The sequence below is a fragment of the Fundulus heteroclitus genome, chromosome 15 (genome assembly GCF_011125445.2).
Source record: "Fundulus heteroclitus isolate FHET01 chromosome 15, MU-UCD_Fhet_4.1, whole genome shotgun sequence".
In the NCBI taxonomy this organism is placed as follows: Eukaryota; Metazoa; Chordata; class Actinopteri; order Cyprinodontiformes; family Fundulidae; genus Fundulus; species Fundulus heteroclitus.
The window spans coordinates 27,748,907-27,767,456 of NC_046375.1; the positions used below are offsets into that span (position 1 = coordinate 27,748,907).

At 40.0% G+C, this 18,550-nt stretch overlaps 1 protein-coding gene across 1 annotated transcript in view; it reads right to left on the reverse strand.

Moving 5' to 3' along the window:
• cdk19 (cyclin-dependent kinase 19) overlaps window positions 1–17,847 on the reverse strand; it is a 62,763-nt gene extending 44,916 nt beyond the window's left edge. Inside the window, exons 1-2 of the mRNA XM_012878271.3 lie at window positions 17,567–17,847; window positions 8,944–9,019 (exon numbers count right to left, since the gene is read on the reverse strand). Of these exons, the coding sequence (XP_012733725.1) occupies window positions 8,944–9,019; window positions 17,567–17,694 (204 nt within the window). The 5' untranslated portion in view covers window positions 17,695–17,847. The remainder of the gene's footprint in view (window positions 1–8,943; window positions 9,020–17,566) is intronic.
• Between the last annotated feature and the right edge of the window lie 703 nt (window positions 17,848–18,550).

Here is an 18,550-nt window from a genome sequence, read left to right on the forward strand (position 1 = left end):
GCTTGATATCTCTGCATATCATTTAGTGTAAAAGTCCATGACCGTACCAGCATGCAGCTTTCTTTAGCAGTAATAACGTTTTAAAACCAACTTCCGCATTGCAGTCATGTCTGTGCCAACTTCACCTATCTCTGCTTGTGTAGAAAGGGTGTGATCTACCAGCTCTCATCACACCTATGCCCACAAAGAATTAAAACTATGCTTGGAATCATGCTGTCAGAAAGAAATGCAACCACAAAAAAACAGACTTGCATGCCAAAATAAAGAGACACGGTTTGAATAATTACCCATATTTGCTCTTGATGAAAGAACAATGTAAAAACAATAAAGGCATTTATTTAGCGCGGTCTAGGAACGAAAGCTGAGGGCTTGTTGAAACGCTACTTAGAATGTGTCAAGTTTCATCCAGCATAATCTAACAGAATCAGGAAATAGTCTGCACTAACAAACGTAACCACATATATTATTTATATCTAACGTGCTGGAGTAGATTTCTTTATGTTGATCTATAGGATGATGCGCATAAAGCTGCCTATGACTGTGGGCAACTAAAATAAACAATAAACTAAAAGGCAAGGTCCAGATTTTTCAATTGGAAGCTCTGTAGAAGCGGTTAAGACGATCTTATCTGTTGTATACAGGTTCAATAGTAGCTACAAAAACAGAAACTGAATCTGAGCCAACAAGCTAACAGCTAATCAGAGTAAGGCAGAGAGCGAATTGAGGTTTCAAATATTTCAAGGCAGTTCATTGGCCTGGTATTATTTCAAACCATTATACAACCATCCAACCTGCTTCAGATAGTTAAGCAACATAAAAAGTCAGTCCACAATGTGCAATGTACCAGTACTACTGGTGGAGAAACTAACCCATGATGCTACCACCACCATGCTTGACCATTAGTACTCTATACTAGGGTTTAAAAGCCTTATCGTGAGTATACTAAACATGTCGTTGTGGCTGAATGGTCTGACAATAAATACATTCTGAAGAAAGATCAATGCTGAAATGATCCGCAAAGTTCAGGCATGCTTGGGTATTTCTAGAATAAGAAGTCTCTTTAATGCCTACATCATTTATTGGTCTGTGTTGGATGATTAGTTACACTGGTATATAGTTTCAACTCCCAGATGAAAACATAAAAGCAAGTGTTTTAAAATTATTTATTGAATTTATTTTTCTGAAACGAAAAGGAGAAAACAAATTGATTAATGGGATTTGGTATAATAAAATCAGAGATTTTATTTTTAAGCCATATCACCCAGCCCTAACTGTTAGGGTCTTAGCATATTTCCTGCAAGTCTGCCTTAGTTGAGTCAGTGTTCCACTCCGTGTACCTGCAGCTTAATAAAAGGCAGCAATGTGCTACTTTGTTAACTACCAAAGAACAGAAAGAAGACAATAATTTCCCCCTAAGAGGTTATATACTGTAAATATGATTTTCCCATCTATTAGTATCCCTGCTATTTTCTTAAAGGTGTCTTTGTTGTTTGAGATTTAATTGGTTTTAACATGCAGACATCTGTTTAGGTACGTGCTCTGCGCCCATTGGCTGTTCTTTTTTATCCTAGGTTAGCAGATAAGATGCCAAAAGCACATAAGCACACTGTATAACCCTACAAAAACATCCATCCATCCATTTTCCAACCGCTTAATCCCTCATGGGGTCGCGGGGTCGCTGGTGTCTATCTCCAGCGTCCACTGGGTACACCCTGGACAGGTCGCCAGTCTGTTGCAGGGCAACACAGAGAGACAAACAGGACAAACAACCATTCACGCACACACTCACACCTAAGGACAATTTAGAGAGACCAATTAACCTAACAGTCATGTTTTTGGACTGTGGGAGGAGCTGGAGTACCTGGAGAGAACCCACGCATGCACAGGGAGAACATGCAAACTTCATGCAGAAAGACCCAGGGTTGGATTTGAACCCAGGACCTTCCTGCTGCAAGGCACCAGCGCTACCCACTGTGCCACTGTGCAGCCCCTACAAAAACAATATTCAATTAATTTTTTCCCACCAGTCAATGCAACATCTTCCTCTATGGTACGGAAGCTGTAACACAGAAGTGAGAAAAGAGTGAAAGAACCAGAAGACCTCAGCAGATACCAGGAAACGTCTTACAATATGTTCCTCAATTATCTGTTGAGCTTTCAGCATCCGTTACAGAACATGCTGGATTTGGAAATGTTAAAACCATTTGGGAAATCTCAAAGTTAAGGTAAGGATGAAGGATCTACTCGAGGGAATATACACACAGGAACAGATTTTTACACTACTCATGCTGATCATTGACAAAAAAAGTTACAGACATTTTCAAATATAAACTCTATTTCCAGTAGCCTCAATGTATCACTAAACAATTTCATCATAAGCCCATTAAGATCAGCCAACTCTAAGCTGCATCTGGCTAATCATCAATCACAGTCATTGCTCTCCAACCTTTCTTTTCAACACAATAGCGGCAAAGTCACTGTATCCTTTGCTTCTAATATAAGCAATTAATAATCACTAACGGCTGAAAGACTTTTCCCCTGTTTATATTACATTCTTACAATTAGCATCAGTTAAAATCAGTATAGAGATGTGTCAGTTTAACATATAAAAAAAAAAAAAATGGAAGTAGGAAATCTGGCACAAATCCCTGAGTGGAGCATCTCTACTAAAAACCTCTCAAGAGCTACTGTCTTGCTACAAAGAGCTGCACACGACAAAGAGGTAAACAGCTTTTGTTCCCAGAAATGTCTGCTTCCATCTTTCAGGAGTACTAAAACAAGGTGAGTGGCTGTTTAAAACCACTCAAGGGAGTTGAGCATATTGGTAGCTGAGGACCGTAATCCTTTGTTATCCACCAAGAGTGTTGAAGAAAAACATGAAAACATGTCCCCATAGTTTGAATCCTTTTAAATAAAAATCTATTTTAAAGCCATCCTCCAACAGAGGGATCATATTATCGTCTTTCTGCAGAGTAGATAGTAGTAGTAGAGTAGGTTATCTTCCCATCTGTCAGAGGTTTCTGATAACGAAATATTCATTGTTACAATCAAATCATGAGCTTTACTTTAACCTGTGTGCTGAATTCAAACTGAGAGTTAGTTATATGTGTTAACAGCTGTTTGTCCGGCTGAAGGAGAAGCACAGGGAATTTATGGATACTCCTACAAAAAGCAAGTAGTTTTTAATTGAGAAGGGGTTTTGGATAGAGGTGTGGCTCAATCTCTATGAAGTAATCAATAAGTGTCAAATACCATGGGACAGCAGCAACATGAGTCTCCAAGGACATGAGTCACTGCCCTCGGGACAGATTGGTGACTCCTGTGGAAATGGTAATATGAGCTGATTGACTGATTTGTTTTTACAAGATATTCGATCAAAAAAGATCATAAAACCATAAACTGTTATCACAAACCATGAAAACATCCCACCTACACACTATGAACAAGCAGACCCTGAAAACCGTGTTCATCCATATGTACGCAGAACTAGCTCTGTGCCTCAGGACCACATAAAAGAAACCTTTTAAACTTCAGCTCCTCAAAAGTTCCTAAACATCTGTCCGTTCATTGTCTCCCACTGGTCAAAGGTCGGGTCATGGCCGTTAACAGGTCTGAGAGGGAAACCCAGACACCCCCATCCAGCTCGGAGCTTTCCACATAATAGTAGAAAAAAATGAAGTATCTTTTTTAATTTATTTGAATATGTTTGTTTGTTCATTTACTTAATTCAAGTATAGATTAGATATCGTTGAGTAGCTTAATAATACAATGAATTATGTGAATTAATGGCTATCAATTTCACTTAGAGTCAGTCAAAACAAAATCTTAACCCTGAGATATAAATAGAAATCTCCTTGCTTTTTCTGTATGATCAGAGGATCACTCATTAAAGAGGAAACATATCCTCTTTCTTCTTAGACAGTCTGCCTGCAACATAAAACACTGTGCAGAAAGCTGTAAAAATGTTGCATGTCTGACGATTGTTTGTGCTGCAAACTTGTATCATGTTTGCTCATGGTGGCAGACATGTTGGAACAGTTACACCAGCAGTTTCAATAAATAGACGATTACCTAGGAACCCACCAGCCTTACATTCTTTCTCTATCAGCGTAGAGTGGGTGACATTCTACGGACAATCACACATAATATGAGGGCAACTTCAGTTTAGTGCATAATAATATCACCCAAAGAGTTTTACAGAAACTTCAGTGGTAAAATGCACACAGCTCTCCTATAATCTGAAATTTAATAGTTTTCATAAAGACTGAAAAGTAATTTCCCTCTGGGATCATTAAAGTATGTCTGAGTCTGAGTCTGAGTCTGAATACTTCTCACGCTAACACCTTCATTTTTTTCTGATATGATCATATCAGATATGATGGTAAGTGACTCAGAATCAAAAAACAAATATGACGGTCATACAGAAGCCAATCCATTTTCTGTGACAGAGATTTATAAATCAATCAACTTATCTATTTATCTATTCCGAGTCCCAGCCTCCAGGGCCTCATGGGGCCACCACCCAGATGACTCTGCCACCCTCTAAGGCAGACATATTTTGTTTCTGACATCTCATTCTTCTCATCCTTTAAGTCATGATTCATATCTCATTACCACAGGTGAAGGTTGTAATTTATGGATACAACTCGGTACCTTCTTCACTATCCTCACAAACCAGATCAATGCTCTTTTGACACAAAGCCCTGATCCTTTTATCCATGTCCCTGTGCACTCTGCTAACACTTCTTTATAAGACACCTTAATACCTGAACACCTCTACTGGAAGCAGAGACTGTAACCCCTGATGAATAAATTACATTATAGAGGCCTTATATGCAAAAAGAACATTGTGCTGCCCCTTTCATTGGCCTTTCTTAGGCCTTTGACACTGTTGATCAAGGCATATTGTGCCAGAAACTATGGGACAACGGCTTGACTGACCATGCACTGGGTTGAGTTAATAATTATCTGTAAGTCATTTCTCCCCTTCATCATTTTATATATTTTATCAGTGTTGTAGTACTCGAGTCCGAGACTCGAACTCGAGTCCGAGTCATTAGCTAAATTTAGAGACTCGTGACTTGACTTGGACTTGAGCACTGATGACTCGAACTTGGACTCGGACTCCTACATTCAGATCATTCTGACTCGGAAATTGAGAAAAAGACTCGACTTTTTTTTATACAATTAGGCTATAATTTTAATATGTCATTAGAATATTATTTGGTGTATGATTTTAATATCTAAATGTCGTGCCGCGCACGTGACGTCACCATCTCATGAGCAACGCCCCTTGCCGCTAATGTAGGGCAAACAGTGTGAGAGCGCACGTAGCAACCAGCCGTTACACATGCAACAGATACAACGATATGACCGACTTTACAGCTGTTAAACTATCACAAGAGGATGTCCAGGCGCCCATTTTACTGGTAGAACTGTGGAACAACATACCAACGTTCAGCTCAAACGATGGATTGAGTGTCGAGGGCTTAGAAAGACTGGAAAACGGGCCGAGTTGATAGGAAGGCAGGTCGATGTTTTTCTCCTGCTCGGCGTTCATAGCGTCATCGGCCGTTTTTTTTTTTTTTCTGTTTGTAGTCACCGTCCAGGAATCGGTATAAATTTTCCGGCCCGCCGAACAATTTAGTCCGGCCCGGTGGCCAAATGCATTATCATTATCCAATGGCTGTATCTCCTCGCTGCATCGACCGATCTGCACCAGATTTGTTGTGAGTCATGGTGGAACGCTGCCGAACGCGTTTGTGGGAATCGCCCGGTGGACGGGCGAGGAAACTGCGTGACAGCATCTGCGGTGGCGGGCGGCCGGCGGTGTGCGAACCCCGCCCGCCGGCCGGCACCGCGGCGGTGGCCAATAGGCCGGAGTGCGCTTGGCTGCGAGGGCCCATCGACGCCGCTTGCGGCTTTAACATCCTTCATATGCGGCCTATCAGCGTACCTCGAGTCGCTGTTGCACGTTCCATAACAACAATGTTTAAAAACCATGGTTAGGAGACGTCTTAGACTTGGAAAAAGCAGTAGTTTTACCGAGTAAAACCAAGGGTAACTACAGCGAAAGAGTTATTAGTGCAATGGAATGTTACTGCTTCATGTCATACATCACACGTCAATAGTGACTCGACTCGGACTCGACTCGGATTTTTTTTTTAATGACTTGGACTTGACTCGGACTTGAACACTGGTGACTCGAACCTGGACTCGGACTCGAGGCATAGTGACTTGACTACAACACTGTATTTTATACACAGTTTTGGTCACATATTAGCTGACTTTTGAGGTGAAAAATTGCGTGTATCAATTTGTAGTCATCAGAGAGACACATAATGCATGCCTTGGCAACCGACCATTTAAATTATTTTATTTAAATTAGATGATTCCAGTATTAAATATCTACCAGAAGGAGTAGCACAGTTATTTAGGTTTAATCTGAGGTCATAAATTCTCAAATTTCTCAGGCATCAACTAGCCCAAACATGGATCTGAGCCTAAATAAATGGGACTAAAGTGTAACACAAATATTCTGGGTAATATTATACAAGTAAATGAAATTATACCTGAAATTGGAGAATTTTCACAACCATTTATTGTCCACGGCTTATGAATATACTACACTTAACTACAACAAAAATCGGTATGCTATCACTAAACTACACATGTACACAATGTTTAATTTCGAGGTACAGGATATGGTAAAGTGTGGGAAAAAAACAGAGGGTATGAACTGGTGAAGGGGAGAATTGATCCAAAGGAGACACCAGAGAAAAAAGTCTGTTTAGTATACTTTCTGCTTTCGCTTCTACTTTATAATAAAATTTAAAAAAGACTAATTCAGCTGTTTGCAAATATTTCTGGCTGCATGTTTTCATTGCACCTGACTCAGATCGGTGCTGTTCAACAAAAGTGTGTTAAAGCAAACATGTGTGGCAGTGTATCTCAAGGACCAAGGTTGAAAAACAATGCAGCAGAGGATTGCAAACACAGATCATTTCTATTAAGGACACTCAGGCTGGCTACCTGACTGATAAATCACTAAATATTGGCTTGTTACACCGGTGATTGCCCTACAAATCTGTACTTTATCTTTGTACAATCTTTATCTAGGTGCTTAAAAATGACAAAATTTAGAGGGGGAGTGAACATAATATATATATAACGACACCCGAAATGAATAATTTATTAGATTATTTTTGCCAGCATTAGGAACATTTGTTCTTTGTGTTTCAAGGAAGCAGACGTTATTTTTTGGGGGTTATAATTGTGATGCCATACATAGTTTACTCAATGTTATCATTGAATGAGAATCTCCTACCAGCCCATGAATACAGGTCACATAGCAACATGCAACCTTACGACTTTTGAATGCATCTGGTGAAAACAAATCTAACACTGGCCTCAAAGAAACAAGTGAAAATTCATTGTAGAGTGGTGAGTTCCTTTGGCCCATTGAGCAATGGCATCAGGTTCAGAGGTAGATTAGGGACTCCAATCTAATCACAAATGGCAGCTCAGGATAAGAAATTGCAGTGTGTAAAGATTTATGGGCTTAAAAGTTTATTGAAATGGGTTCCATGAGGAGTTGGTGAGAAGTTTGTGAACAGGTTTCAGAATGAGTCGGTTAAAATGCTAATTTGATCCAGCATGGCAGGTATCATGATTCATGGCTGATTCAATATGTAGCATTCACCATTACAATCTCATCCACGTTAACTACATGAACCAACAGGTCTATACAGGCGTTACATGGTAGATCAGTCGCAGAACAGGTCCCATTCCCCAGGAGAAAGCCTGTCAGCATCCTGGATACCGCACTTGCAAACATGAGTCAGAAATAAGTACGGACAAGTTCTGCGAGCTGAGCTTTGTGATGCTGTATTCACAAAAGGTGCGACTTCTGTTGTGAAACCACCCAGGATTCAAGACATTAACCTTTCTTAAACCTTGTGATTAAATATTCCTTGGTGTGCAGCTTCACCAACTCATGAATTCAATGCATTCACCTGTCATGATGGTAAAGCTGCATACAATTCTGTTCAGGTGCGCATTTATTGGCCCTCCTGGAAAAGAATCATCGACATGGCAGACCCAGGTTCGTGTCAAATAAAGGCCACTAGTGCCAAAAAAAGTCTGAAACAAAATAGTAGTTTCTCAACCTGGGACTCTTTCCCCACCAAATAAAGGTAGTCAGATTAACGGTTGCATATTTCTCTGTTGGTCTGTGTGAGACTATGCTGTTGCAATTAGGTTGCACATCTTTACCAAGCCAGATATTGAGAGATTACAGTAAAATACAAATAAAGTTTAAAAGCTGGTTCTTTAGTTTCTTAATCAGCTCATCAATTTACGTTACTCCAAACCCGCAATGTCTATTGAATAGAGAGATTCTCGTTACTTATTTAGAAATTAAGGCATACCAGCAGCAAAGTAACACATGCAGATGCATACAAAGATATATATATATATATATATATATATATATATATATATAGATATAGATATTTATATATATATATATATATATATATATACATACATTTAAAATAAGAGACAGCACAGTAAACACAAATTTACAGTATAAGAAGGCAATACTGTATAGTTATCAAAAATAGCATGCTCAGATTTAAATAAATCTGCAACTGAATAGAGTAATTTAAAAATATACAAAATACGTTGTTTTTTTTCAGCCAACTGGCTATTTTACAATATTATCTGTATAACACTCAAGGACAGTAGCGAGTTAGCTGTATGTCTCTATTCATGACTATCATTAGATGGTCTAAACTCGGCCCGTCTGCTAATACATGTCTACAGAGTGTTTTATAAGTGGTTCCATGGTACGAGATTCTAATGAGCAGAATCCTTTAAAAGGATGGACATTTTCTTCTCCAATCGTCACCTAAGGCCTCAGTAATAAAAAGTGGGACTTACAGCAATTTCTCTGCAGGCTGACATAGATATTCCAGTGCCTTCAATTTGTTTCAGTGCATATTCCTTCTCATCTTTCCTGTGGAGAGAAAGACAGAAAGCAGGAGTTATGTTATTAGAGAGTAGAGTTGCACAATACTTTCGTGTGGAAAAATCTCATGATTATTTATATTGATTTGAATGTTTTAACAACACTAAGAAATTCAAGCAATACAAAGAAACATACACACTATTATATCTGGCTAGGTGGAGTTTTAATATCATTTTAAACATACTGACAAATTTGCCTAATGTACAACAATATAAACTGAGGGGAAAGGTAATAAAAATCTATTTCTGGTAAAGAATAAATGAGGACACTCCCACGTTTATTTCAACTTCAAAAAGCCAAAGTTGCACAGGTAAACATGATTGGAACGACAGTACTCAGCTTTTTGAAGGAGGCTTGTCATTTCTAAACTTTGACATTTAATATGTTGTGGCTGCTGATTGTTGAAGGGAGAGTAAAGGTCATGGTGACCTCCACAGAGCTGTCTGAGGCTTACAGACACAGGACTGAAGCAGCTGATGAGTCTGGGTGACTTATTAGAAACTGTCTTCATTTGTAAAGGGGAAAAAAAATCTACTTTCTAAAGTACTTCCTCTTTAAAGGGCTGTCCTCGCTTTTTATGACCCTATATCAAATCTCTATTGACTTTGCAATGTTAACGTTATCACCATTGTAGATTATACCATCTCAGGGACAGGTGTCAAAATTCTGCTTGCCAGTAACATTTTTGGAAACTCCACCAGATGTAGACCTTAGTGACCACGAAGCTGAAGTTCAGGGAGAATGGCAAGGACATTTAGATCATAGATAAGAAAGGGAAGAGTGAGGAAATGTGGATTAATTGGTTGAAATCAATATTGTTGTTGCAAAATTAAACAAGAGTATCATAACTTCCTGTTTCCTAATAATGTGGCATCGAATTAAAGGGTTATAGTTTATTTTAGAAAAGCTGACTTAACGATCCTCTGCTCTGGGCCTATGAGCTCTGGTCATCGAGGTACAAGGTGTTCCACCAGGAGAAGGAGACATTGACCTCTCTGCAGGGGTTCAAATGACACTGAGGAGATAGTTCTCATCAGTTCATCAGATGCTCTGCTGTAGGATCCTCAACTCTCCAGAACTGGATCTCTGCACTGCATAAATCCGTCCTCTATGCAAAAACAGAAACCCACACAGCACGCCGGCCTGACTGCAGCTCTCAGCTGGCACATTGTCATTTTTTCTCTCCTTTTGCTCTTGTGAATCAGACCTGTGCATTAAAATTCAGTTACTGAGTGATATTGGAGCCTGCGGGGCTGAGCACATTCTGCAGGCAAACAGCGATAGCTGGAACTGAGCAGCACGGCCAGGGGGCTGAGCAGCAGAGTGGAGGAAATCAGGGCGAAAAGGAGACACAGCCCATTAAAAAGCGCGCGGGGCGACATGATTAAAGTGTAAACAGTCTGCGGACAGCATCCAGAGAGGACTTGACAGCGTGTGGAGCCTGCACAGATCAAACATTTCCTGGTGGTGCTCACATCAAACCCTCTTCAGACTCATTTGCATCTGAGATGGAAAAAGGGAAAGAAAAGGAGCTCTCCAGCGCACAGAAAATAGGCTCGTCACTTTTCATCATTTAGTCTGTAAACAAAATCAGTGCACCTCATTCAAGTAAATTCAAATCATGAACTTACCTAGAGGTTGTTGTTTTTTATTACCAAAGGGTTTTGTTGTACTTAACTCACAAATGAATAAAAGCTGTAAGACGCCACACATATTCTCTCAAAAACATTACCTGAATGTGACTATATTTATTTAGGTGGTACTCAAGCAGAGCAACTTGCAATTTAAATTTTCTTTCCTTTACAACAACTGTAATATAATAATACATCCATGTTTTAAACACAAATATGCACAGCAGTTTTCTGTCTATTGCAAGGGTCATAAGTGTGACATCTACAGCAATCAAATACAATAAAGTCATGTTCTAAAGAGTCCTTCTATCAAATTATAGTTATGATATTAGCATACACAGCATTGGTCATGTTATTTGAACTTCTATTTACTTATTTCCTTTTGAATATCTTTAACATACATGATACAACAAGTGGGGTGCTTTAGGACCCTCCGCACCCCCACTTCCTGTCACCTTGATGACCGGTCAAGGCAGGAAGGCTAGTAGAAAAATAACTAAGTTCATAAAAAAAAAAAATTTAAAAAAAAAGGTACTTAAGGAGAAATTGCGATCAATACGCTACAGTTCAGGTTAGTAGCATTCATCAATTAATGATAGACAACGGTATCACAGAAGTTGGGCATTTCCATAGTTAGCAAAAACGCAAAAAACAGAAATAAATAAACCTTTGTGATTCAAAGGGGGAAAAAAAACAAATCAACAAATTCAACTATTATTGCCAACAAAAAAAAGAACTGATTAAGACCAAATAAAACAAATTAGGGCAGTCATCTTACAACCAGAAGGTTGTGGGTTCAATTACAGCTTCCCCGTCACATATCAATGTGCCCCTGGGCAAGGCGCTTAACCTCAAGTTGCCTACTGATCTGTGTATCAGTGTGTGAATGTGGGCGCTGGATGAAAGTGTCTGTCTCTAGTGTGAAGCACTGAGTGGTCAGTAGAAAAGCACTATATAATTTCAGTCTGTTTGCCATCACCATTTACCTTCCAAAGTATTTCCAAGGTACGTGATGAGCTGCAGTAGAATGTATCAGATAAGATTTAGATATAAATATCTGAAAGTGAGTATTTAGCTTATCCAGGTGAGCTTCGTCATGGTTGTGTACTTTCCAAGGCAGATAAAGTATGGAGTTTGAAGGTAATTACTGTATATGGATGAACAAACTCAGCCTGGGGTTAGTCATGGCAGGTATAACAACAAACACTTGGTTCAGTTTACAGTTAAAGTTCCATCTTTAACAACTGGAGAGAGATCAAATGAAAATGACTTAAAGGCTAGTGGTTTGTGGGCCCGGCCAACCTGTAGAGACTCAGAATGCTCACATCAGATCCCCTGACTGAAACTGAGTTTAAATGGACTGAAAATAAAGTGAGAATGAAATGAGACCAAACGTGTTAAAAAAAACAAGGTACTTCATAGCAAATTATTGAAACTCTGTAGGATTTCAGCCATTTTAAGTGTAGATGACTGTGTCCATTCCAACCAGAAATTACATTTTTATGACAAAACCCTTTGATAGGGTATTTTCTTTAGTTTCAATATTTATATAACTTAAATTCCTTAATGCGGTTACATGATGTATATCCATTTCCCCACATATGTCTGAGCCCTTGGCTGTTTTTCTTCAGTGAGTATAAATGAACTGAATTAAAAAGGATAAACAGCATTTCCAGACTCGCATCGTACTTTCCTTGTTCAAGCTGCCACATTGGTTTAACCCACCCATTTCTAATGCTCACTCCTTACATGAGCACAACTCCAGACTGGATGCACATGGAGACAGTCCATCGCCAGCGTCCACACCTTGTGGAGCTCTGCCATCGCTCTTGTGGGATTAACTTGCTAAAAAGGCATATTGCTCAGGCTTTAGGTGTATAGCGTACCGACTTTAAATGAAAAGCACAAAGTGTCTTCATATTACCTAAGAAGTAGGATTAATTCATTCCTGGTGTTCCATGAACAGGGGACAGAAGCAGCAGGTATCACTTTAATGAGCTGTACAGGTTGGGTCCAGTGGGAACAAGTGATGCCTCCCTTCCCCTGAGCCTCCCCTGCTGCCTCTGACAATACAACCCAGGCTCAAGCTCCGTCAGAAGGAGCTAAGTCCTGGTTCCACTGACTGCTGCAGACTGTGTGCCCTCTCATACTGTCACAGTTCTTGACACGCACTGGCAGCTGAGAGTGCAGCTTTGACCGACCAAGCCGGAGCTGCCATTGAACTGGCTCAGTGGCAGAGTTAGCAGACCTCTGTGAACGCTGATAATGAAAACTCTGCTGCAGTCAATAACATCTAATGACAGATGTGTGTGCTCAATAAATTTAGCTTGCCCAACAATTCCTATAGAATATATATCCCTATACAATAATAACAACAACAACAACAATTTCACACTGAAGCCATTAAGTTAATTCCATTTATTCAATGGAGGAAAACCCCAGGCCGAGAGGTAACTCTTTTAAGTTGAATTCCCAGGAGCGTGGAATGGGTGGATTGTGAATGGATATTCTCATTTGTACTTCCAGAAATACCAATTTGTCATCCACGGGTTTTACAATTTATTTAACTCTCTGTCCACTAGGCTAAAAAATGAGCCATATTTCCACCAACACACAGCAAGCAGGATGACAAGGTAGGTAAAACAAATGTCAACGCTTAGGGACACCAAAGTCTCCATGACAACCAATAGACACTGTCTACATCAGTGTGGGAGTATGCCACACTCTTCTTGGAATATAACTGGAACTCTGCGCTAAGATTGAGCTTTTTAGTAACAAACAAACTTGGGGGTTTTGGTTTGAAACAAAGCTTCAATATGTGGAAAAGCGCCTCATGCTAACTGTTGAATATGGTGGAGGGCCTGTGGTGCTGTGGGTCTATATCTCCCCCAAAGGCTAGGGAACATGGTAGAGTCCATGGCTTAATTAACCCCTGGAAATGCAGACAGATATTAAATTAAACTCTGGTGGAATCTGTCAGTACTGACAATGGATTTCTATTGGGTTCATTGCCAGGATAACAATCCAAAATATAGGGACAAATCAACAATCAGCCTTCTACTTTTATCTCAGTACCTGACATAACAACTTCAGAAACCTGTGGGCTGAGCTGAAAAGAACAGAGACCAAGGACCAAGGACTCCAGATGATCTAGGTCTAGGAGATGTGTGCAATAACAGAATGGTCAAAGATCCCTCGCTAAGCCTGTAGGGGTTATACAAACTGCCACCAAAAAACTATTTTTTCTTAACAATAGAACTTTTTCTGCCACTGAAAGAAAATGTGCTCAAATAAAATATTTCCAAGTTTCTCGGATTATACTGTTGCAATAAAAAAAAGCTTTTCAACACTTATTCACCTGGTGTGAAACCTGATTCGTCCACTTCTATATAAGTTATAATAAATGAAATGGAATCTGAGCACATCAGTGAGGTCCATGAGCATCATGTATATAGATACCAATGGGGATTATCAGCCATTCAGCTAATATTATGACTCTCCCTTTAATTCTGTTCATTGTTGTGAAGCATTATTAGAACTTTGGACAGAGTTAAATGGAGAAGCTCAGAACCGACGAGCTGTAAAGTCTGATGACCTGATCCACTGAAGTCGATCGTAAAAATATTCCTGTGCAGTCACAAATAAACCTAATAATACAAAAAGCTGATCATTCAGCACATTTACTTTTTTTAGCACTCTTCTCATCTCCATCTGCTCATCGCCTTAGAACAGAGTAAACATGGTTCCATTACACCACATGACATATTTCCATTGCTACAAGGTCTCAACTTTATCGTCCCTGGCAAACTGGAGCCTTTTGTCTTGATTTGACACAGTGACGAGTGCTTTTCTAAAGGCTACACAGCTGTTTCATCTCTGACGACTGTTGACTTTTCTCAATTTCATGAACCTCATACTTCATGATCATTCAAGTACTTTTTCCAGCCAGAGTAATTGATGGAAGAGAAAGGGGTGTCTGGTTTTAACGCAATTCTTCTAATTTTACCAATATTGTTATTCAGTCAGGAAATCTAGAGAGAGTAAAGCTATGCTGCTTTTTCATTTCAGCTAATTACTGCTTAGAAATGTGCAAATTCCTGATAAAAATATTGAGACTGGGACATTAAAGGTAAAGGTATTTTCATCTGACACTGCTGGAAAGAAACTCGGTTCTGAGCAGAGCTGTGGAGCTGGAGACAACACAAACAGAGAAGGCAAGTTAATGAAAACCCCATTTAACACCGAGGCCTTCAGTTTATCCATTTCATGCCTGATTTGGTTCTAAGGTGCATTTGCTGGGAGTTAATCTGAGGATCACAAAAGAGCAATAAGCTTTAGAAATGCTTCATATTTATTGAATTTTACAGGTTTTTTATATTATAAAGCTGTTCAAGGTAAAAACACTGCACGCTGTATTATGTCTAATATCTCTGAGGTCAATGCCTCTCAGTATTCTCAGGTATTGAAGCTGAAAAGGATGCTGTGTTCACTTCTGACCTGTCTTTGAATCTATACTTTGCTTACACCATCAAGGCGCCCACAATAAAACGCTACCTGAAGCCGATAATTATTATTATCATAATAACAATTCAGTTATTATGAATTTCATTACCTTAGTCGCAAAGAAATGAACACGGTCTGAAACTGCAGGACTAACAGACTATGTGAAAAGCCCACATTGATGCTGTTTGTCCAGATGTACCTTTAACACTTTAGTCTTCGAGATAAAAAAAATGAAGTTTATATAAGAAATAACATCAAAGCAAGCATAACAATATTAATTCCTGCTCTTTTCTGCAGCTTATTTTAAAGTATAATACTTTAAATTTGATTGAAACTGTTTAAAAGGGAAGCAAAACAGACATTTGTATTATGCAACACTTGAAGGTCAAGAGGGTGCTTTGGTCAGGTGAGACCAAAAGGGACATTCTGGCTTGTTTGAAAACTGTGGGGACACCAACACTCCGCAGCCCCCTGAACACAACATCTCCACAGTAAAACAGGGAGGAGGCAACGCCAGAGCTTAAGTGGAACTGTTCATATCAAAGCTTTTAAAGGGTTAGAATGGCCCAGTCAAAGTCCAGATCTAAATCCAATCATGAATCTTTGCCAACCCTTCCCAGACGCTCTCCATCTAATCTGGTTGAGCTTAAGCTAGTTTCTTTTTAAAAACAATGGACAGGTATTTCAGTATGTAGGTGTAGAAAGCTGGTAAAGAAATACCCCCAAAATACCTCAAGCTGCAACAGACAATCCTATACAGTATTTACTTGATGGATTTTGAGATGCTTGGGATTACTGCCCTGTCTGTGGGTCCAAGCTTCTGCTTCCACACAGAGAGCATGTCATTTTCTCCCAGGATTCCCTGATGCTTGGTTAAATCTACCTTGCTCAGTACTGAGCCACTGCCACGTTCCACTGTAAGCACCGTGTTCTTTTGAGTTTGCCTATCATTTTCCTCCTCCAAACACACTGCTGATCCACGGGCCTGAAAAGACCACTCCACAGAACAGAATCCCCCTCATGTCTGTAAGTTAGTTATTGGTGTGAGCAAACTGGAGCTGACTTTTCTTGGGTCAGTAGAGGTGTACTCTTCGGAGTTCAGGAGGGGAGCTCTTCAGCGTTCAGTATGTTCCCCACTTTGAAAATGAAACCTCGGTTGCTGCCACTACCTAGCCTTGCTGCAGGTACTTTCCAGTCAGATAAGGGCTATTGACCGCCTTCCTGCTCAGCACTCGGGTGGAAACTGCTGATAGCTTCCTCTTTCTACCACCGGTTCTTTTGCATTGAACTTCCAAACTATGCTTTCATGTGTATCTCTAGGAACCTACGCAAATTGGTTTGGGATCTTTTGCGCACCTAGTTTGCAAGTCTCTGCTCTTCTCAGTATAGCTCTGAGGAATTCTACTGCTTTCAGGGGGGGTGGAATAATTTTGAGTCTGCAATAGTGATTGGAGGTAGGATTTAAAGTTGAATTTTGATTAAAGAACCTTTCAAAACATTTTAAGCCCAATTCGCTGCTGATGTCAAGTTATTTTAGGTGCAACTGGAAATGGATGGTATGATGAGCCTCCAATTTCCCATTTCATCACAGAGAACTGTCAGAGCATGATGGGAGGAAAAACAGCTGATCTTAACCTTTTAGCACACGTGTAAATAGCGCTTTGTGCCAAGTCTGCCATGCTGTTTCCCGTGTGTGTAGACGGGTCAGAGTGATTCACCTCTCGGTTAGCGTACAAATGTCAAATAAAAGCCCACCAGGAACATCTGGGTAAGCACCGACGGTGTAGGATAGTTGAGCGGAAACGTGAGAACACATTTTTATTTTCTCCCGCTCCCCTATAGACATCTCATATGCCGTGATGTATGGGGCTTCTCGTCTGCTTCGCAAGGATTGTCCAAAATAAAAGGAGACCGTCATAATCTACGGTTAGTGTAACAAAGTTTGTTAAGGCTGGGGCCACTGGACCCCGCCGAAGTGTCGCCGCCAGCGGCGCCCCTCCGCTGCGCTGCTGCAACACAACAACACCGAGCTACCTTCGCTGCCCGCCGCTAACACTAAAAATAAGAGCCGTGGTTTTAATGTTCTGTTTAGGGGTGTCGGGAGAGTACTGGAGGAGGAGGAACGGGAGGAAGTATGCGCGTGCGTGTATACGGGAGTGTGTGAGTGCGCGCGTGTGTAGGGGGGACCGTTGGTGAGTGAGCGCGTGCGTTCGATGAAAACAAAAACACAGAAACACACACATACACGTACACACACACACACATACACACAGGGGTATCGCTTCGGGGAGGTTCAAATCTAACGCTGCGTTCAACACACAGCCAGGACCCGCGGTCCCAAAATGCATCCTGCAATGAGCTGAATGTCAGAACCGAACAATACCGATCACGGTTATCTTACCCGTCTTTGCGCTTAGCTTTATAAACGTGCCCGTAGGTGCCTCGACCCACTTTGCAACCTTCATATTCGAACAGATCTTCTACTCTCTCCCTCTCGGCTGCCAGCTTTGTTTTGAAGTCGTAATCCATTTTAACCCATAAATACGTCTTAAATTACAATAAAATAAAATATTAATTATTACATGCATTAATTAAATAATCTGGTCGTTTTATTCCCCCACCATTTCCTTGTTTGGGATTTTGGTCTGCTCCGCTTAATGTTCACTGGCTCGTTGACGTTTCTAATTGGGGCGCGCGGCTTTCTGGGTAAAGTAGTCCTTCTGGGCAGTTGCAACCGCTCGCAGCGTCTCAAACCGAAGATGAAAAAACTACAACCCGTGTTTCCCGCTGCGGTTTGGTGCACTTTGCGTACCCCTGAACGCTGTTCAAAAATGCTGCTGGGACGTTTTGACTTATGGATGGCATCAGATGTTTATTAATAATAATAACAACAACATATTTCCATAAAATTAAAAATCGTTATTGTCATTATGTAACGATAATAAAATGTGGGTGAGAAACATCTACAACACTTCTTGAGAAGTTAAAAGTAAAAAAAATAAATAATAATAATAATAATCTGATCAGATTTGAATTTTTAAGCCAAAAAAAGAAAGACAGCAATCACTTCACAGTATGATGTAAATCACAGCGCAATTGCATGAATGTAATAGGCAAAAATATTCTCTGAGAAGTAAAAAGTGTGCAAATAGTCATTAGCTAAATTTGAAATGTTCAAGTTGATTGATTATTTGGGTGTAATTTTGCTGCCATTGTGTGCACCATGCCTGCTATGTAGTTCTAATATTATTACCTATCAATAACATAGCACTTCGCATATTACATGACAATGCAAACACTGCTTTTTGTTCCGTATTGTAATGAATAAATAAATAGTATCCATTTTCTTTTGATTTATAAGTCAATATCTTTAGATTTGATTGGG